The sequence below is a fragment of the Chelonoidis abingdonii genome, chromosome 4 (genome assembly GCF_003597395.2).
Source record: "Chelonoidis abingdonii isolate Lonesome George chromosome 4, CheloAbing_2.0, whole genome shotgun sequence".
Classification (NCBI taxonomy): Eukaryota; Metazoa; Chordata; order Testudines; family Testudinidae; genus Chelonoidis; species Chelonoidis abingdonii.
Window position 1 is genome coordinate 94,599,673 of NC_133772.1, and position 22,484 is coordinate 94,622,156.

At 45.9% G+C, this 22,484-nt stretch overlaps 1 protein-coding gene across 1 annotated transcript in view; it reads right to left on the reverse strand.

The window, feature by feature from the left end:
• The window catches only part of RYR3 (ryanodine receptor 3), a 663,207-nt gene that overhangs the window by 16,923 nt on the left and 623,800 nt on the right, over positions 1 to 22,484 (reverse strand). The window contains 4 exon segments of the mRNA XM_075065483.1: positions 5,268 to 5,414; positions 6,774 to 6,834; positions 10,246 to 10,373; positions 10,932 to 10,974. Coding sequence (XP_074921584.1) covers positions 5,268 to 5,414; positions 6,774 to 6,834; positions 10,246 to 10,373; positions 10,932 to 10,974 — 379 coding nt within the window.

Here is a 22,484-nt window from a genome sequence, read left to right on the forward strand (position 1 = left end):
TATTTGAACTGCTTGCTATTTTAGTACTGATATTGTTGCCAATATTCTGTCTAATAAGCTGTGTTATTGATGCCATCTGCTCTAAAATTCCAGTAAGACAAAAAAGATACAATAGGTGAGTTTCTCTTTCATTACTGAACCGTCGAAAACAGCAGCATTTCAGGTTTACTTACTCTTAAGCAAATAAAATCCTTTTTGAGCAAGAAAATTCAGCACATAAAGAACCACTCATATATTAGTCATTGATAGGGCCTACCAAATTCATAGCCATGAAAAAGAGTCACAGTGTGTGAAAACTGGTCTCTCCCTGTCAAATCTCGTCTTTTGTGTTCTTTTACCCTATACTATATAGATTTCACAGGGGAGACCAGTATTTCTCAAATTGGGGAGTTGCAGAGGGTTGCAGGGTTATTTTAGGGGAGTCACGGTATTTCTACCCTTACTTCTGCGCTGCCTTCAGAGCTGGGTGGCCAGAAAGCGAGGGCTGTTGGCCAGGTGCCCAACTCTGAAGGTGGTGTCCTGCCAGCAGCAGCACAGAACTAATGGTGACAATACTTTACCATGCCATCCCTACTTCTGCGCTGCCTTTGCCTTCAGAGCTGGGCTCCCAGCCAGCAGCTGCCACTTTCCAGCTGCCCAGCTCTGAAGACAACAACACTGCCAGCAGCACCACAGAAGTAAGGGTGGAAGTACTGCAATCCCCCCCAATAACTGTGCGACCCCCCCCACAACTCCTTTTTGGAACAGGACCCCTACAATTACAACACCATTAAATTTCAGATTTAAATAGCTGAAATTGTGAAATTTACAATTTTTTTAAATTCTATGATCGTAAAATTGATCAAAATGGACCATGAATTTGGTAGGGCCTTACTCGTTGGCTTTGGAGTTGTGGTTTTATAATAATGTTATGGAAGATTGTTATCAACTCTACAGTGCTTTTTAAATATATATATTGCTATTTAAAATGAGTAAAAAAATCAAGCATTTTAGTTGCTTTTTAAGCAATTTATGGAAATCATTGGGCATATTTCTAAAAAGTATGTCTCTATTTAAAAATCTGTTCATGACTGTGCTGAAAGCACCAGTGATGATATCAGCAGAGCTAATACTTGCTTGTCAGGGAGGGTAGTCATGGTAGGTTTATTGAAAGTTGCAGCCTTGAATTGAAGCTGTTTCATCAGCACACACAGACTCTGAGTTTCTACACTGAGAAATATCATCTCAATAGAAATCTGGGAAAATATATCAATCACTGAATTAAAATATTAATAGATAACACACTAGGTGTAGCAGACTGTCAGAGCTATGGTGGAGTGGGGGTAGGGGTCAGAGTTAAGGTCTCATTTTTTAGCCGGAAGCAGCAATGATAAGCTTCTTGTGGAGAGTACCAGCTGTCATGCTCTAGCAATTTCCTTTGTCTGATAAAGGAAGGGGCTGCATCTAGATGTCCTCTGCTGAAAGAACTGATCAGGCCAATGCATGGACTTCATGGGAGATGGAAAGATTAAAAGGAAGTTGGGAATCTCAGGGCACTGTTATTCCCCTAAAAAAGAAAGCTGATAGGTAAGGGGTTGTTGTTGGTATATTAGACAGAAGGTAAACATTCAGTATGAAAGTTACCTCTTTCAAAGCCTTCCTTCCCTACTTAGAGAATCACTTTCTGTTTGACAGAGGCAACACTGCCCTCCCCCCTGGTGGAGTATCCCTTGTCATGTGTGTTAGTATCTACTAGATACTGAAAGTAAATCCCAGACATGCAGGGGTGGGAACTGCCTGGGATACGTTCTACTGTGTTTGAGAAGGGATGGCAGGAGGCACTGGGGTGTGCATGTCTGGAGCTAGGGGTGAAGCCAGATAGTGGAAGGGTATATACAGGGAGGAATTTTCCAGGGTTGCAGTGGGAGGCACCTTAATGGGTGGGAATATGTGAAGAACTCTCTTAGTCTGGGAAAAGACAGGAAGGAGGGAAATGGTGAGTTGATAAATTACCTGTGCTTATGTCGAGATGGTGGCTAGGAAGCAGGCCAGGTGTCAAAGAAGGAGCTGTGTTATTATAAGTATCCAAATTGATTTTGGAATCAGATTTGTATGCATCTGAATCCAGTAGGCCACATTTGTGTATAGATTCCAAACTGCAGATTGGTCGCATTTCTAAATGCATTTAGGAATGGCTGTCCTTTTCTTCCCTCTTTTGCAATGTCCAGTGGGCTATGTATTGTATGCAGGAGATTTTTAGCATTTACTGTCCCGTGGGTATAGGATTATAATAAATTCTACATTATAATTGTATAGTACTAAAAGTGTCCAGATATTTTGCAGAAGACACAGTAAAGCATATTCCTCCCCCCAAATATTTACCATCTAAAATGAAAGCACATTCCAATAGCCATACCAGCAACGTAATGAAATTCTTAATAGAAACTACTGTGTGCAGGAGTTATTTTTTCAAAACTTACAACTGCCTTCTTAAAACTTTTGGCATTTCTAAATAGCATAGATCATTAAAGTCCACATAAAAGGACCAATTCCCAACAAAATAAGATAATTTTTTAAGATAATACTGGTAAATAAAAAGTAACTAAAACCATATCAACATTAATAAGTCTCCAGGACCTGACGATATTCACCCAAGAGTTCTGAAGGAACTCAACTGTGAAATTGCAGGACTATTAACTGTAGTCTGTAACCTATCATTTAAATCAGTTTCTGTACCAAATGACTGGAGGATAGCTAATGTGACGCCGATTTTTAAAAAGGGCTCCAGAGGTGACTCTGGCAACTACAGGCCAGTAAGTCTCACTTCAAATTGTTTGAAACTATTGTAAAGAACAAAATTGTCAGACACACAGATGAACATAATTTGTTGGGAAATTTGTTTTTTGTAAAGGAATATCATGCCTCACCAATCTACTAAAATTCTTTGAGAGGGTCAACAAGCATGCAGACAAAGGAGATCCAGCGGATATAGTGTATTTAAATTTTCAGAAAGCCTTTGACAAGGTCCCTCACCAAAGGCTCTTAAGCAAAATAAGCAGTCCTGGTATAAGAGGGAAGGTTCTCTCTTGGATTGGTAACTGGTTAGAAGACAGGAAACAAAGGGTAGGAATAAATGGTCAGTTTTCAGAATGGAGAGAGGTAAATAGTGGTGCCCCCCAGGGACGTGCACTGGGCACAGTCCTATTTAACATATTCATAAACAATCTGGAAAAAGGGGTAAACAGTGAAGTGGCAAAATTTGCAAATGATACAAAACTACTCAAGATAGTTAAGTCCCAGGCAGACTGCGAAGAGCTACAAAGGGATCTCACAAAACTGGGTGACTGGGCAACAAATGGCTGATGAAATTTAATGTTGATAAATGCAAAGTAATGCACATTTGAAAACATAATCCTAACTATAAATATACAATGATGGGGTCTAAATTAGCTGTTACCACTCAAGAAAGAGCTCTTGGAGTCATTGTGGATAGTTCTCTGAAATCATCCACTCAATGTGCAATGGCAGTCAAAGTGAACAGAATGTTGGGAATTATCAAGAAAGGGATAGATAGTAAGAAAATAACATATTGCCTCTATATAAATCCATGGTACACCCACACCTTGAATACTGCGTGCATATGTGGTCACTCCATCTCAAAAAAGATATAAACCTCTACCCCGATATAGCGTGGTCCTCGGGAGCTGAAAACTCTCACCGTGTTACAGGTGAGACCGTGTTACATTGGGGTAGGGAGAGGAACCGCTCCCCACCCCAGCTCACCAGCGCTCTGCCTCCTCCCTGAGCGCGCCACCGCTGCTCTGCTTCTCCCTCCCTTCCAGGCTTGCTGCACCAATCAGCTGTTTGGCCCAGCAAGCCTGGAATGGGGGGGGAGAAGCAGAGCGGTGGCGGCACGCTCAGGGGAGGAGGCGGAGATAAGCTGGAGCAGGGGGGCAGTTCCTCTGCACCCCCCCATTACTTACTGTGGCCCTCCTCGGGCCCCCCCACCCCAGCTCACCTCCATTCTGCCTCCTCCCACTAGTGTGCCACAGCTCTGCTTCTCCCCACTCCCTCCCAGGCTTGCCGCACCAATCAGCTGTTTGGGGGAGGGGAGAGAAGCGGAGCTGAGCAGCGTGCTCGTGGGAGGTGGTGGCGGCGGAGCGGAGATGAGCTGGGGTGGGGAGCAGTTCCTCTGCACGCCCCCCCTTGCTGCAGCCCTCCTTCCGAGGAGGCAGAATGGAGGTGAGCTGGGCCCAGGGGCCCTGGGGAAGGCCACAGCAAGTAACGCGGGTGCAGAGAAACTGCTTGCAGTAACATGAATTTGGATATAATGCGGTAAAGCAGCCTCCTCCCTCGGAGTGCTGCTTTACCATGTTATATCCGAATTTGCGTTATATAGGACTGCATTATTTCGGGGTAGAGGCGTATTGGAATTGGAAAAGATTCAGAAAAGGGGAACAAAAATGATTAGGAGTATAGAATGGCTTCCGTATGAGGAGAGATTAGTAAGACTGGGACTTTTCAGCTTGGAAAAGACACAACTAAGGGGGATATGATAGAGGTCTATAAAATCATGAGTGGCATAGAGAAAGTAAATAAGGAAGTGTTATTTACTCCTCATAATACAAGAACAAGGGGCCACCAAATGAAATAGATAGCAGGTTTAAAACTAACACAAGAAAGTATTTTTTCACACAATGCACTGTCAACCTCTGGAACTCCTTGCCAGAGGGTGTTGTGAAAGCCAGTCATATTAATAGGGTTCAAAAGGGAGCTAGATAGATTCATGGAAGGCAGGTCCATCAGTGCCTATTTGCCAGGATGTGCAGGAATGGTGTCCCTAGCCTCTGTTTGCTAGAAGCTGTCTGTTCATTCTCCTTGGGGAATCTGCCATTGGCCACTGTCAGAGGACAAGATACTGGTCTTGATGGACCTTTGGTCTGACCCAGTATGTATGTTCTTATTCTTATTCTGCTGTGCAACCTTAAAATGTTAAAAGATTTGCATCAAAGAAATAGTGTGTCCAGCCTGACAAACATGTACATCATGTTTTTGAGAATGAGATATTAAGGAGCAGCTGAATCATATCTCTTGAAACTAGAGGGCTGTGACACTTATATTATGAAAAATATCCATTAAAGATATGTAATATTATAATATCTAATAGAAAAGAGTCTCATTGGCTCCACTTTTTGTTCAAAGCACTGGTTTCCAAGGTACATTATAGGACTATAGTTTTTGTTCAGTATAGTTGGTGTTCATTTTCAGAGTACATATACAGCACTCACCTGTTTGCCATTGTGAGTTACAGAAGACAGAATGGTTCGTAGTGTCTTGAAACCCATAGCAATATCCAGCAAGTGAGCAGCAAAGAAGAAGTTGTTGTAATGGCCAAGGATAGACATAGTTGTGTACCAAGCTAAGTACAAGAAGGACTACAGAAAATGTGAAATGTTAGAGAATATTAACAGTTACTAGTATGTTTTGCTGGATAGTGTACATCACACACACAAAATGAAACTCTGAACTGTAGGCACTGATCTAATGGTTTGAGCTTTCCAATCATAAATTAATATGGATTTAGCATCTCCATATTTTTATGCAGAAGAACTGTGTCTTAGTTTCTCTGTCCAGAACAGCTTAATTACTAAAATCAGAATTCTCCTGGCTCTTAACACTATCTTGTTTTGGTTGAGATTATCATACAAAGCTGGAGAGCTCGCTATGCAGTCTGAATTTCTGAAGATTTGATGCTTCTGCAGGGACTGAGACAACTACAAACACAGCATACCATCCTTGGGAAGAGGGAGTGCCTCATAAGCCACTTCATCTAGCTGACTCAGGGAAAGTCTACACCAGGATTAAAAACCCATGGCGGGCCCAGGTCAGCTGACTCAAGCTCACTGGGCTGGGGTTGCAGGGCTGAAAAATCACTATGTAGATGTTCAGGCTCAGGCTGGAGCCCAAGCTCTGGGACCTCGTGTGAGTGGAGGGTCTCAGAACTTGGGCTCTAGCAATTTTTAGCCGAACAGCCCCAAGTCAGCTGACTTGGACCAGTCATGGCTGTGCTGACGGTCTGTACCCATTGAGCAGTATTGATCAGATCTGGAGGAGATATATACAGCCTTCATTTGCAAGAGAGAATTTTAAGGACTAGGGGCCTTTCGAGATGGTTGTGGGAGTTAAGAAAGGATCCTAAATGATCCTACAGGTGGTCTCTGCAGGTCAAGATTAAGATAGAACAAGTTTTTGCAGACACTGACTGTGCTGTATCTACTCTGAAGATAGAAGGCTTTGGTCTTAAGACTATCAGTCTGGCAACTTACATAACCCCCCAAAGTCAAAATTAATTTGTAAAAAGTTATACAGTAAAAGCATCTTAATATTATTCCTTTTAACCCCACCCAATCATTATTAATTTCCAAAATCTTGTATTACAATTATAATGTCTCCTGAATATTGCCCTATGATGTCAAAAACAAATATTCCCGCAGATAATTTAACTTAAAGTTGTTTGGCTAAGGTTAAAGATAGAAAAAGAACAAACATTTTATACTGATTCCGTAAGTAGGCAGCTATTAATTTATCAATGTATATGTTACTTGTTGCAGTTCCTTTGGTTACCCACATATGCTTATTTCACCATACCCAAGATGACTGCCTTCTTATCTTACCAAATTGTATTTACTTTTTTATTTCTCTTTATTAAAAAAGTGCCCAACTATAGCTTTGAGTGCAAAATACATATTTGCACTTAGAATAAATGAAAGTCTTCTCTAGGATAACATACTTACATTGTCAGTGAAAACAACTCCAAGCTTCCAAATGTGGTACTTTGTATCAATAGAGCTTAACCTATGGAGTATAAATATTTGAAACTCATAAATGTCAAGTAGTTAACTACAGTTACACTCCTTTCCTTATGTCTAACAACACACATCTTCACATAATGACTACTTAAACATTTTTCTTCAGAAAATGTAACTAGGATCTTTCTGGCACTTTTTTTGTAAGCACTGGTATATCCTGGACAATTATTTTAAGACTGATGTACAGGTCTCTCTATTTTACAGAGCATTCTCTACATTTTCAAAACTGTGTTGGGCGTTAGCAACGAAGTTCCAATAGTCTCAAGAGTTCCAGAGTTTCACTAAAAGTAATACAGTTCTACTTTGAACCTATAGGCTATATCTACACTGCAGCAGAGTTAAACTGGCTAGTAGCACTCAGGTCTGGGCACCTGGGTAAGCCTACTCCAAGTGTAAGTGTCCCACGTCCCCACTTCAAAGACATACCCACATTACTGTGTCCTTGCTCTTTCTGCACTCACCCAGCTGTGTCTTGGGGCATATCCCATGGTTCTTTGTGCTGAGACACTCTCAGATTCTTTCCCAGTCAACTGTGGCATTTGTGAGATAACTTGCCTGTTCTTTGGGGGGAATTGTGGGAAGGGCACTGGAGGACTATGAACACTTGAGTGATTTAGCTTGCATTCTCACTGCAAATTGAGTGGATTCTTGCCTGAGTTAAAGTGGAGCCCAAGTTCAAACCCACACCCCCCTGAGCCAGGTCAGCTAGTGCAAGCTTAAAGCGCCTCCAAACCCAGGTCAGACGTTTTTCCTGTATAAATGGTAGTAGCAGTTACGCAGGGAGGGATAGCTCAGTGGTTTGAGCATTGGCCTGCTAAACCCAGGGTTGCGAATTCAATCCTTGGGGGGGGCCATTTAAGAAACTGAGGTAAAAATCTGTCTGGGGATTGGTCCTGCTTTGAGCAGGGGGTTGGACTAGATGACCTCCTGAGGTCCCTTCCAACCCTAATATTCTATGATAAAACCTGGATTAGAGTAAGCCCCAGTAAAATGTGGAGTGAAGACATACCCACTGAGATTAAAGTGCATGTCAATATGCTTAAATGTTGAGGGTTTGGAATTGTCTGCAGCAACAATAATAAATATGGCACTCTTGTTAATACATTCCAGAATATTAATCATCTTTTTCACAACTGCATCACACTGTGGAGCCATGTTCAATTTATGATCCACTGTAACCTCCAGATCCTTTTCAACTGTACCACTATCTAGCCCGGGGTGGGCAAACGTTTTGGCCCGAGGGCCACATCTGGGTGAGGAAATTGTATGCAGGGCCATGAATGTAGGGCTGGGGCAGGGGGTTGGGATGTGGGAGGGAGTGTGGGGTGCAGGGCAAGGGATTGGGGTGCAGGAGGAGGCTCAGAGCAGGGGGTTGGAGTGCAGAGTGTGGGAAGGGACTCAGGGGATGGGGTGCAGGAGCGGTTCAGGAAACAGGCTCTGGCACGGCACAGCTTACTTTGAGCGGCTCCGGGGTGTTAGTGGCACGCAGCGGGGCTAAGGCAGGCTTCCTGCCTGTCCTGGGCTCACGCCACTCCCAGAACTGGCCAGCATGTCTACATGTCTGGCAGTGGCTCCTGGGGGTGGGATGGGGCAGATGGGTCCACCACGCAGCTGCCCTCGCCTGTGGGTACCAACCCTAAAGCTCCAATTGGCCATGGTTCGTCATTCCCAACCAATGGGAACTGCAGGGGGCAGTGCAGGGAGCCCTCTGCCCCGCTTCCCCAACGGGTCACTGGGACGTGGTGCCAGGCTTAGTCCCATTGCGCCATGGGGCTGGCAATCCCATGGGCCGAACTGAAAGCCCTGATGGGCCAGATCCAGCCCATGGGACATAGTTTGCCCTCCCCTGATCTAGCCAGTTATGCTCCATTTTGTAGCTGTACATTTGATTTTTCCTTCCTAAGTGAAGTACTTTGCACTTGTCTTTATTGAATCTCATCTTTTTTCTTTCAGACCAATTCTCTAATTTATCAAGGTCATTTTGAAGTGCAATCTAGTCAATGCAGGAGCTGCAATGAGAACCCAGGATTTTTCCACCGTTCTTTGCTATTCATCACCTACATTATTATAAACACAGAGGTACTCAACTCTGAAGAATTTTAGACACTTCTATGTTATAGAAAAGGCATAGACTACTTCAATTCTACATCCCAACATGTGACACTTTCATAGCAATTTCACAATGCCAGGGAAGGATGGCATGACAATTGTTTTGCAGTTCTCTGCACTTTCTTCTTTCTGTGCCCCCCTTTTTTGGTTGTCAAGATGGATAGGAAAGGACCACTGGCACGCCTATCCTTTTGCCTAGCACTTCCCCACTTGGCCTTGCTGAGGCAGCAACGGAAGCACTCTGACACAGAGCTGGTGGACTTTCTGTTCAGCTGGAAATTCCAAAATTCTGGAAAACGTTTGTTTCATTTCACCATGGAAAGCAGAATTTTGAAAGTTTTCTGCATATGGGAAATCTGAATAAATTTAGTTCTAAATAATCAAAACATGTCATTTTGGAAATTTCAAAAGAGAATTGATCCTGGGAGACCAAACTCGAGGGCTTCTGGTTCCTGTCTCTCCCAGGGCTTCTAGGCTCCCTGTGAGCCCCAGCAGACAGATCAGAAGCCATACGTGAGTTGGGAGCCTCAGAGCTTGAGAGCCAGGTCTTCCAGTTCTATAGCAGGGAGCCTAGACACCCTGAAAGCCCCCAGGTTTCCAGGTACTCAGCTCTGTGGCAGGAAGCATGGAAGCCAGGAGCCAAGCCCCAGATAGAGCCAGGATTCCCAGAGCTATCAGGCTCTCGGCTCTGTGGTAGGGAGCCAGGCCGCCCTGAAGTGCCCATCCGCAGATCAGTTTTCATGGCAGAACTGCCCTGGAGCAGTGAACCCTGGAAGCAGGAGTCCCCAACATTCCACCAGGCCAGCCAGCAGGAAACCAGGCAGGTTTTTGATAGGAAGTTGCCTGTGGTTTGTTGGCAGTGAAACATGAACTATTTCATATTTGAGGAACTTGCATTTCCTGATGAAACCTGCATTACTGGAAAATCTCTGACCAGGTCTGCTCTGTGATTAGTGCTCTCTTCCTTCTGACTGACACAGGGATCTATGGACTCTTAATAGCCACATGTGGAGTGGGAAGGCTGTGCTGGGCCATTATTTTAAGTGGTATATGTAGGTTTTTTAAAAAGCTAGTTTATTTTACTTCATTACTACGAAGAAGCCTTTACCATATGAATTTTTAGTACTGAGCAAAGTATTGTAAATACACATACTCAATGTATCAAATCTGTTCTTATCTTTAATAACACAGTGGTAGCAACAGATTACAAGTCCCTTCCAATGCTGATTTGTTTGAAATCAGCTAAGGTCAGCTGCTTTTTTTTTTTAAAAATCTCCAAATATCATACCATGAAACAAGAGATGCCTCCTCTGGTTCAGTCTCTTCCACTGGACTGAAGTCAAGAGCATTTTTGTCTAACCCCAAGAGTTCAGCTATTCGCTCTGCTCCATACAAGTCACCATATTTGTTAATAACCTAAAAGGAGAAAAGATGAGCTTCTGGTCAGGACAAGACACTGGTGTCACATCCTCTTCACTTTACCCCCATTGGTCAAAAATTTTAAAACCTCAGTTTTCCAGGATTGGCACTGCAAGAACAGTGAGAACTCAGAGAAAGAGAGAAAAAGCATTTTAAAAAAATGAAAAATAGAAGCATAAAAGGCTATTAATCTGAAAGCTTTGGTATAATTTAAAGTAATTTGAGCTGGCATGTTTTTCTTTTTTTAGGGGGATGAGGGGGCTTTGTATCCTAATGATGACAATGGCTGTAAATTAGAACTGCATGGCTGATTGACAGCACAAAGTTATTTAGAATATATGAGTCTAGGAATTAAGCCAAAGCACTCTCTCTTCTTCCTCTGCCCCCACCCACATCACAACTGACTATTCCCAGTAAGATTACCATAACTATGAGTTCCATGAAACAAAATGCAATTCTCAAATGTTTGTATGCTTATACCACAAAAATAAAGATATTTGAATTAAATACACAGTATATTGTTTTACATTAGCCATAATAATCTAAAGAACCTACCTTCCGTTTTACAAACTTGTCCCAGTAATTGTTAGGAAAGGATCTGCATAGATAAAACGTTCTCAGGTTATTTAACCCATGGATAGAGGCAAAAAAAAAATAAAATTCATGCTCATGGTAGTGTTTGGTTACAATTTGCCCGAAGCACGCAGAGCTCTCAAGCTATGAGCAGAACATGTCAGTGGGATTTGTGCAAAGACAGTAACTGGCCCTCCCAAATTGTAATTCACTGTAACACCAATGTCTCTTCTAGCTTTTTCTCTTTATACCATCCATGTAAATACTTATTAGTGAAATATAAAGGACAGACTGCTGGTTCCTTTCATTTAATGCTCACCATTACCCAATATTGTGAAGACTGCCATCATAACATCCTTCAACACTAAACAAATCCGTTTGAAAAATCCTTCCTAGTCCCCACCTGCAACCCAAGATACTTCAGCACAACCTGGCTTTGCATTCTTGGAGAAGATAAAGAGGTTTCTCAATGCAGATGACTCTTTTCAGCATATTAACTTCTGGAATAGCATTGATTTCATTTCTATCCAAGGCTGAAAACACAGAAATAGACATGTAGCACCAGAAGTCACAGTGCATTGACTCTATAACTATAAGGATGATGATTTAGGTTATGTTTACACTTAAAGTTGGGGGTATGTGATTCTCTGCCCAAGCAGACATACTCATGCTAGCCAGGGCCGGCTCCAGGCACCAGTGGCAGAAGCATGTGTCTGGGGCGGCGCATGCTAGGGGGCGGCATTCTGCCCATTCTTGGGGCAGCACAGTCCGGGCGGGATTGGGTTTTTTTTTTTTTGCTTCAGCAGTCTGGGCAGCTTTTTTTTTTTAATGCACTTGGGCCAGCAAAAATGATAGAGCTGGCCCTGATGCTAGCTCTCATTGACCTAGCACACTAAATAGTCATGTAGCAACAGGCAGTGACGAGGGGCAGTACTGCCTAGCCGTCCCGAGCACAAACCCATGCGGTCCAGACAGGTTTGTATTTGGGGCGGCTATCTCGTGCCATGCCCATTGCTACACTATTGTTTTTAGTGTGCTGGCTTGATGAGAAGTATGTCTGCTAGAGCCGGGAATCACACCCTCAGCTCTAAGTGTAGCTGTAACCTTAGATGAGGTAATGATTAGCTGAAATTGTATTCTCATCATAACTAAGGCCCTAGTTAACTTGTGATATTGCAGAAATTGAGGATTCTGCAATATTAGGCTTCCACCACAGTTTTGACAGTGCGCGCCCCAGCCACCCAAGGGCTGATAGTGGGAGTCTGCATTGTCAGCCCAAGATGGGCACTGTCTGCCTCAGGCCCCTGCTCTCAGCCCTGGGTGGCTGATGGGGCCGGGGGGTAGAGACCCCGCTCTCAGCCCCATGTTCCGACTGTCAGTTCCAACCCTCCACTCTCAGCCCTGGGCAGCTGACAGTGGGAGCCCCTGCTCTCAGCTTCGTGTTCCCATTGGCAACCCCAGGCCCTGGTCTCAGCACCTGGCTGCTGACAGCAGAAGCCCCCGCTCTCAGCCCAAGGTGGCCGACAGAGGAAAATCACAGGAAAGTAATAGTGGACCTCATTACTGCAAATAACAAGGTCCGTTGTTATTTTTCTGCAATTTTACATGGTTTGTCCACCACTCAGCTGCAATTTTTTGACAATCATCCCACAATTCAAGTAGGGCCTTAATCATAGCACATACCACTGTTGGGTCCAAAATCCCAGCACAAAGGCCAGCTAGAACACTGACAGCTCTAATGTTATGAAACCTCACTCCAGCAGGTGGCTTGCCCTTCAGAACAGCCATGTCCCTAGTGTCCCCAAAAGATAGTTCCTTTCAAGTAATAAGTGAAATTGAAAGTACTGTATATACAAGGGTACACAAATATGGAGTTAGAAAGGTTACAGAATCTTCAGTCACCAGAAGGTGGGTGAGGGATGAATAGTTCTAGAATTGCCTCTACAACAGATTCCCCACTCTTTAGACGTTATTGAACTCCCCAAGGTCTTCATGAAATAATTTTTTTTAAACAATAAGATACTGCAATAGCCAGTGAGAAATATGTGAATCTTGATCTGTAGCAGAGAGAGATACCTTTCAAAACAATGTCTTTCCTTCATTATCTCTAGTGTCAGGAGAGGCAGAAGTATGGATTGTTACTAGCACCTAACTGACCAAACCATTTACGGTTCTTGACCTTTTTAGGGATGGCAGTGGCCAACAGCCCGTCATGATCAGAGTCTTGTTCCATATGATCACATAGAATCAGAGATTTTTCTCTGCCTCCCAGCCTGGAATCCCTATATCTGGTAGTATGGTCCATGACAGTGTAGAAGCTGAGAGTTTTGTGTCTTGGTGCACCTGTGTTGTCCGTTACCTGGTTGTGGGTTCAAGTGTCGTTGCTTGTTTTGAAAACTGTAAGACCTTAAAGTACAGGTTGCTTCAGATGCAGTGAGCTGGTTCTATATGACCTGTGTCTTGTCTAGGGATACCTTGAATTGAGCTGCATTTATCAGAGCACCTATTTACTTATTTTATTTCATATGATATGTAAAAAGTTCATTAAAACATACAAGAGGTGTTGGGTATACTGAGAGAATCATATCTTCAAGTACATTGAGGTGACCAATGCTTGAGATCCACTTCACATCAAGGCCAGATTTTAGTCAGCTGAAAGTGGTGTTCATCTTTGATTCAACTGGAGTGATGATGTAGCAGGAGGAGTACAGACTGTACAATATGTTCTTTGAGCCCAGCTGACAATGCCTAACTTTTTAGTGCTAATTATGCTGAAACTGAGGCACTGAATGCCTTAACTGCTTGCTTTCAGGAATCAAAGAAATGTTGGAAGTCAGGGGGTTCCTCGCTCTGCAGTTGGGAGGAGGTGAGGTCATGCTCTCAACATTGGTTTCCAGAGGCAATAGTGTAGTGGGTCAAAGAACTCAAATGCTCGCCCTTAGACCCTGTGACGTGTATGTAGATATAATTGGCAAATTTGTCATGCTCTGCTCAGAAGTAGACAGCGTTTTGGTCACATTTGTCAGAAGGCGAGATAACTACACTTGGGACTTTTTTACGTTGCTTCCTCTCAGACACTTCAAATCTCTAGGATGAACTACTGGCAAAAATAAAATGTGTACATGAACTGGAGAGAGAGAAAAGTTTGATAATAGGGAGGCAAGGAGCCCTGAGGCGGCTTTGCTCTCACAGAACAAAAAACCTGGAGGAGACAGATGAAATCATGATTTTGTGTTTTCTGGAACAGCCACTGAGTCAGAAGAAGCACCATAAAGAATACTTATGTTAAGAGAATAAGAGATTTGCCTGAAAAAATATTGCTCAGCACCCATCCATCTAAGCTGATGGTGCAGTACTGCTGATAGTGTAGTGAGTTTCTTCATCAATACAAGTCAAAAATGAACTGTGGTTAAGATCTCTAGGAATATTTCTACAGAGGGCATGTCTGCATAGCTCCCCTGTTGGAGTAGTAATGGCTCAGAACTTTAGAATAATGGGAGTTCCTGTCTGGCAGTATGGACCCAAGAGTGAGAGATCTGTTGTGGTAGATGTCTTTTAAGAAATAATGTTACACTTGTATAATAATCATCACTTTAAAGAATTTCAGTGGGTTTTTAGTCAAAGAAAGATGACAGTCCTACTTAAAGAAAATGGGTTGGTTCTTAAACAACATATGACAGGGAAATGGATAGACTGGATGGTTTAGAGAACTGGCAATGGCTCACACAGCTCTAGATAACTCATCTGAAATTGGCTTAGTATGATAGTGTCTGAAATTAATAGTCTGAAAGCTGTTCACTGACTATGTACAAGGTTTTATACCAAATTCTACTTGATAAGTCTCCATCTCACACAAGTCACCATTACAGTTAACACTAAGGTCCTGTCTGCACTGTTAGCAGTGTGTTGTGCGGCTCATGTAGTTACATTCTGCAGTGCAAAGCAGGTTGTGTCCACACTGTGGTGTGTAGCTATATGCAGCAGTGAAAGGTTCTGGCAGGAAGCAGTAGTGAAAGGTTCTGGTGATGGGGAGCTGCTGAAGCCTTTCACCGCTGCCTCCCCCTGCCAGAGCCTGCCCCCATAGCCACAGTTTGCCACTGTGGTGAGGAAAGGCTCTGGCAGCAGGGAGGCAGCAGGACACTACACTGCTAAAGGTAGCAGTGTAGATTTGTGAGGCACTTCTTGGGCTTGTAGAGAGCTGTGCAGGGTATATACCCTAAAGTTCTGGTGTGTCTTTACTCATCTAAGCAGTGCTTCACTGTCCATAGTGCTATTTAAACCCGGGCTAGGAGGTGTGGAGTGTATGTACTCCACACATCACTGAAAGTGTAGGCATAATCTGACTGGCCTTGTTGGCTGTTTCAGTGAAGCCAAGATGTTCCCTCCAGCACAGCATTGAGGTAATTTGGTAAGACAGTGTGGGCAAGCTTGCGTTGGCACTATCATTGCTGTACCGGTTCTGTGAATGCATAATGTATTTCAATCTCTTAATGTATTTTATAGAGAAGAAAATCTGACATGTTTCAGGCACAACATTAAACTTGGAAATGAGTTTTCTTTGTAAAATGAGATAGTAAGTAACCAACATCAGTGGTGTCTGTTTGACGGGGCAAATTATCTGTGGCTTGTCAGAGCCAGTTCAGACTCTAGGTTCCTCCTTCTCACTCACTTACTGGCATGATGATCAATTACTATCCAGAATTTCTCTCTCTGTTGGGTTTCCTCCTCTTGAATCTTCAGTTTGACTCTTTCCAATCTGACAAACCTTTTAGCCTGATCTACCTTCCTAAGGAGGAAAGATTTTGTTGATGTCTGGTCTTGGAAAACCATCACAGGATTAGCCTGTAGATGGGAATATAATTTATCTTTCTGTGATTTGACATGAGACAGTGCAGACAATGATTTCTGTTTAGTAGCACCATATGAAACACACCATAGGGCATGAGAATAAGACTTGGAACTGAACTAGAAGTGGGAGGGGATTGCCTAACCTTTCAACTACTCCTTTCTAAAGGTCAGTTACTCATCTAAGCCCTGCTCTCAGCTCTCTGAAGTCAAAGGATGGGTCTGTAGACACCTGCACATTTGGCCTACAGTGCCTAGTGAGAATGTAGAAAGAACCTTTGCAAAACTTGTCCACTACCACTTCCTTTCTCTGACCTAGGAGGTGCCACAGCTGAAGTGGAATCAGTTCTAAGTCTCACTGTACAGGAAATTAGGGCACCTGGACTTGAGGGCAATACTCCTGATGAAGGTCACGGCATATGGGCAGAAAGATCCTTATCCCTTCCGAGAGTATCATCAGTTCCATATGCTAAGATAGCCTTGGCCAGGACAATAAGGATTAAAGGAATCCCATGATGAGCAGTTTTCTTTAGGACTCTCCATAGGAGTTGGAGGGGAGGAAACATGTAACAATGAGAAGTTCAATTAAATGACAAATGCATCCTGCACTAGCATTGCTGGGTCCAGACAACCATTGCCAAAAAAGGAAACACTTAGCATCGAATTTTGTTATGAACAGTTCTACAATGGAGATTCTCCAGTTCTTGTAGCTGCTGGAAAATTGCTATGGACAACTCTCTTAAGAGGATCTTGGATTAGTATAACTAGCATGCCATACAGTTAAGGAGACCTGGCTCAATAAGATAAGTCGGTTACTCACCTTTAAAACTGTTGTTCTTTGAGATGTGTTGCTCACATCCATTCCAATTAGGTGTGCGTGTGCCGCGTGCACGATCATCAGAAGATTTTTACCCTAGCAACACTCGGTGGGTTGGCTGAGGTGTCCCCTGGAGTGACATCCTTATGGCGCCGGATATATACCCCAGTCGACCCAGCGCCCCCTCGGTTCCTTTTTGCCGGCTACTCTGACAGAGGGGAAGGAGGGCGGGTTTGGAATGGATATGAGCAACAAATCTGGAAGAACTACAGTTACAAAGGTGAGTAACTGTCTTTTCTTCTTTGAGTGCTTGCTCATATCGATTCCCATTAGGTGACTCCCAAGCCTTACCTAGGTGGTGGGGTGAAAGTGAGACGTCGTAGAATGGAGAACTGCTGAGCCAAATGCCGCGTCACCCCTTGACTGTTGCACAATCACATAGTGGGAAGCAAAGGTATGCACCGATGACCAGGTTGCTGCCCTACATATCTCATGTATGGGTACATGAGCCAGGAAGGCAGAGGAGGAAGTTTGAGCCCAAGTGGAGTGGGCAGTAAGGTGCGTAGTTGGCATGCCAGCCAAGTCATAGCACGCACAGATGCAAGATGTGATCCAGGACAAGATGCACTGGGTGGAGACCGGGAGGCCCTTCATCCACTCTGCCACAGCTACAAACAGCTGGGTTGTCCTCTTAAAAGGTTTAGTTTGTTCAATGTAAAAGGCAAGGGCCCTGTGAACGTCTAGGGAGTGCAGCTATTGTTCTCGTTGAGAAGCGTGCGGCTTCGGATAGAAGAGCAGAAGGAAGATGTCTTGGTTGACATGGAAGGCAAACACCACCTTAGGAAGGAAGGCAGGGTGTGGTCGCAGCTGTACCTTGTCCTTATGAAACACCATATACAGTAGGTCCGACGTTAGGGCTCTAAGCTCCAACACATGTCTCGCTGAGGTGATAGCAACGAAGAAAGCTGTTTTCCAGGAAAGGGACAGGAGCGAGCAAGAGGCCATCGGCTCGAAAGGGGCACCCATGAGTCTGGATAGGACCAGGTTGAGGGGCTGGATACTGAATTTGCTGGTACAGATGTTCCAATCCCTGGAGAAACCTGCTGACCATGGGCTTGGAGAAGAACGAGCGCCCATTTTCGCCTGTGTGGAAGTCCGAAATCGCTGCTAGGTGTACTCTGATGGATGAAACTGCTAGGCCCTGCTATTTCAAGGACAAGAGTCTAAAGATGGTAGGCACTGGTGCCTCCAGAGGGGCAGCATTGCTCAGAGCACACCATCAGGAGAAATGCTTCCATTTGGCCAAATATGTGGACATAGTAGAGGGCTTTCTGCTACCCAAAAGTACCTGCTGCACTGAGCGGGAGCAACGTAGCTCAGATTGAGTTAGCCATGCAGCATCCATTCTGTGGGATGGAGGGATTGCAAGTCTGGAGGACAGAGATGAACGTGTTCCTGAGTGATCAGCTCCGGCCGCAACGGAAGTGGAATTGGTGTAGTCACTGACAGATCAAGGAGAGTGGTATATCAGTGCTGCCTGGGACATGCTGGGGGGATCAAGATTAAGCGGCCCTGTCTCTCCACAACTTGAGAAGGACCTTGTGGACTAACGGGAATGGAGGAAAGGCATAGGATAGGTGGTCTTTTCACAGTATCAGGAAAGTGTATGACAGGGAATCCAGGGAGCGCCCCTGGAGAGAGCAGAACACCTGGCACTTCTGATTCTCACAAGAAGCGAAAAGGTCTATCTGGGGAAACCCCCACTTGCGGAAAAAGGAATGGATAACATCCGGGCGAACTGACCACTCGTGAGCCAGAAAGGATCTGCTGAGGCGATCTGCCAAGGTGTTTTGGACTCCTGGGAGAAACAATGCCACCAGGTCAATCAAGTGGGCTATGCAAAATTCCCACAGGCGAATGGCTTCCTGACAGAGGGGGCACGATCGCACTCCCCCTTCTTTGTTGATATAAACCATGGCTGTTGTGTTGTCTGTGAAAACTGCAACACAATGGCCCTGAAGGTGCTTGCGGAACACCTGGCACTCCAGGCACACTGCTCTCAGTTCCCGTACGTTGATGTGCAGGGCAATCTCTTGTGTGGACCAAAGGCCGTGTATGTGAAGGTCCGTGAGGTGAGCACCCCAACCCAAAGATGATGTGTCCATGGTCAGGACCAGGGAGGGCTGCGGGGCATGGAATGGCATCCCTTCATATACCGAGCTGGGGTTCAGCCACCAGACCAGGGATGTTAAGACTTCCGTTGGTACTATGACCGCTGGGTCCATATTGTCCCGGTCTAGGTGGTATACGGTTGAGAGCCAGGCCTGAAGTGGATGGAGGTGCAGTCTGGCATGTCTGGTCACGAAGGTGCAAGACGCCATGTGTCCCAGGAGACCGAGGCACATGCATGCTGTCGAGGTCAGGAAGCTTTGGAGGCCATGGATAATGCTCGCCATGGACTGGAAGCGGGCATGTGGTAGGCACACACGGGTGAGTTTTGAATCCAGGACTGCTCCAATGAAGTCTATTCTTTGGGTCAGCTCCAAAGTGGACGTTTTGACATTGAGCAGCAGTCCCAGCTGTTGGAACAAGCTCATAGTGAACTGGACATGAGATTGCACCTGGTCCTTGGAGCCACCCTGAATGAGCCAGTCATTGAGGTACGGAAACACTTGGATCCGAAGTCAACAGAGTGAGGCAGATACAACAGCCATACACTTTGTAAAGACCCTTGGTTCCGTGGATAGGCCAAAGGGAAGGATGGTAAATTGAAAATGCTATTGGTTGACCACAAAGCGAAGGAAACGCCTGTGTGTGTGGCGGGTACATCGCTATGTTAAAGTATGCGTCCTTCACGTTGAGGGCGGTGTACCAGACTCCAGGATCCAGGGAAGGGATAATGGTCCCCAGGGAAACCATGCAGAACTTCAACCTTACCATGAATTTGTTGAGTCCGTGCAGGTCCAGGACGGTCCGTAGCCCCCCACCCTTTGCCTTGGGGATTAGAAAGTAATGGGAGTAAAACCCCCTGCCCCTCAGTTCCCTTGGAACCGCCTCTATTGCTCCAATAGTTAGGAGCGTTTGCACCTCCTGAAGAAGGAGTTGCTCATGAGAGGGGTCCCTGAAGAGGGACGGGGAGCAGGGGGGGGACAAAACAAATTGAAGGCAGTAGCCACTTTCCACCCTATGTAGGACCCATCGGTCTGATGTTATGCGGGACCACACAGGGAGGAAATAGGACAGGCGGCTGGTGAAAGGTGGGGAAGGATCCTGGAAAGATACTGGTGCTCCACCCTCGGGCGCACCTTCGAAAGTTTTGCTTGGACCCTGCCAAAAGTTGGGGGGGGGGGCCTGGTTCTGCCCCATCTGAGGACCAGACTGTCTCTTCCTACCACCCCGGCCACGTCTTCTAGAGAAGTCCTGTCTTGGCCGGGGATTAGGGTAGGTGAGCTGTGGTTGGGGTCGGAAAGGCCTATATTGCATCACCGGGATATGCATGCCCAATGAATGAATGATGGCCCCGATATCCTTCAGACTCTGGAGTCAGTCTTCTCACAAAACAGACCATGGTCATCAAAGGGCAGGTCCTGGATAGTCTGCTCGAGTTCTGGTGGGAGACCGCAGATCTGAAGCCACGAGATGTGGCGCATAGCTACACTCGAGGCTAGAGTCCTAGCCGCCAAGTCTGCCGCATCTATTGAGGCCTGCAAAGATGTCCTGGCTACTTTCTTGCCTTCCTCCAGCAGGACCCCGAACTCCTCCCTGGACTCCCGAGGAATAAGCTCTTTGAACTTTCCCATTGAGTTCCAGGTATTATAATTGTAACGACGTAAGAGGGCCTGCTGGTTAGCCACCCTGAGTTGTAAGCCACTAGTAGAATATATCTTGCGCCCAAATAAATCCAGGCATCTAGCGTCCTTGGATTTAGGAGTGGGAGCTTGTTGGCCATGTCTTTGCCTCTCATTAACGGACTGTACAACAAGGGAACACAGTTGGGGTTGAATATACAATTATTCGTAGTCTTTGGAGGGGAACAAATACTTCCTCTCCACCCCCTTGACAGTGGGAAGAATAAAGGCTGGAGATTGCCAGATCGTACTGGCATTAACCTAGACGGTCCAAATAAATGGCAAGGCTATATGTGTCAGGGTATCTGCAGATAGAATGTCCACTACTGGATCCTCGACCTCCACTACCTCCTCCACCTGGAGCGTAATGTTTTGTGGCACCCTGCGAAGCAACTCTTGGTGTGCACGGAGGTCTATAGGTGGGGGGCCAGAGGAGGATGTACCTGCCACTGCCTTGTTGGATGAAGAGGAGGAGGATACTCCAGGGACTAATGGATCCTGGGGCAAGTCTTGCTGGGGAGGGTCTGGTTGCCCTAGGTCCAGCATGCTAGGGGCATGGGCCTGAACTGAGGGCAGGGCCATCACCTCCAAACCCCCCGGAGGAGGGCAACTCACAGTGGCCTTCGGTACCCGGGGTTCTGAGTGGGCAGAACGAGAAGCCCCCGAGGGGACACCTTGGGCCTGATGGTATGTCCAAGGGGTCCAAAATGACCATTGCGGAGGTCCCTGACCAGGATCCTGCCTCTCGTCATGCCATCAGCTAGCACCATCCGCATCCTGGTCCTAGACATGGTAGCCACTTTCTGCCTGGGATGACCACGAGTTGGGATGGAACGGCCAAGGTGGAGCCGATCGTGCATGCTGAGTCACCCTGTCTTGCGTTGTTGCCCTGCACCACAGAGATGGAGATCAGCGCCACGGTCTCGAGCGCAACCTGCAACCTGGATTGGGACTGGTGGTCATATCGGTGCTGGGAGGCAGATCTGGATCTCGACGAAGATCTATGGGCGGAATGGCGCCAGGATCGAATCTGAGTAGACCGGCGCCAGGATTGGTGCCGGGAGCTGGACCGGTACCGACTGTACTGGGAAGATGATCTTTGTGAGGCGGAGCAGTGCCGCAAGTGTGACCGGCATCAAGATGGTGATTGGTGCTGGGACTGCGAGTGTTGCCATGGACAAGACCAGCATTTGGATCGGGACCGTGACCGAGATTGGGACTAGGATTGGTGCTGTCCCATCTCGCTCTGCGACAGAGGGCACATCATGGAGGGCTTTCCTTTTGAGGGAACAGCCCGTACCAGTACTACCGAAGGTTATGACGGTCTCGACTCGGTGAGCACAATCGCGTGCCATAGAGAAAGTCTCCGGGGTGGAAGGCAGACCGAGCTCGACTGTGGTACACACCAGGGAACTTACATGCACTGGACTCAACGGCGCTTGTGGCACTGGAATCAATGGTACCGTAGATGGAGCCTTCGTGGGGCGGTCCAGCATGGGACATGGCTCTGAGGGAGGCACAAGCAGTGCCAGCAACTGCAAAGGAGCAGCAGGTTGTTTGTGCTGCTTCTTGGGTCCTGGAGAGAGTGAGAGGTGCCGCACTAGTAGAGGTGCCAGAGACGTCTGGTGCTGGGAGTCTTTGCCGGTGCTGGGACATGACGCTGCTGCTTCCGGTGCCAGAGGCAAGCTTCGGACTGACAGGTTCGGCGCCGGGTCTTGACACAGAGCTGACGACATTGGGCTAAGTGCCACTTCCATAAGGAGCTGCTTCAAGCGAAAGTCCTGCTCCTGTTTAGTTCGAGGCTTGAATTCCTTACAAATGCGGCACTTATCTATTGATGGGATTCCCCCAGGCACTTCAAGCTGGAGTCATGGGGGTCTCCTCTAGGCATCAGCTTAAGGCAGGCCGAGCATGGTTTGAAAACTGGAGACATAGGCATGAACCCGGGTACTGGGAGGGAGGGAAGGAAAGAAGCCCCTTACCCCTAATTACTATTTACACTAACAACAATAACAACTATTAATT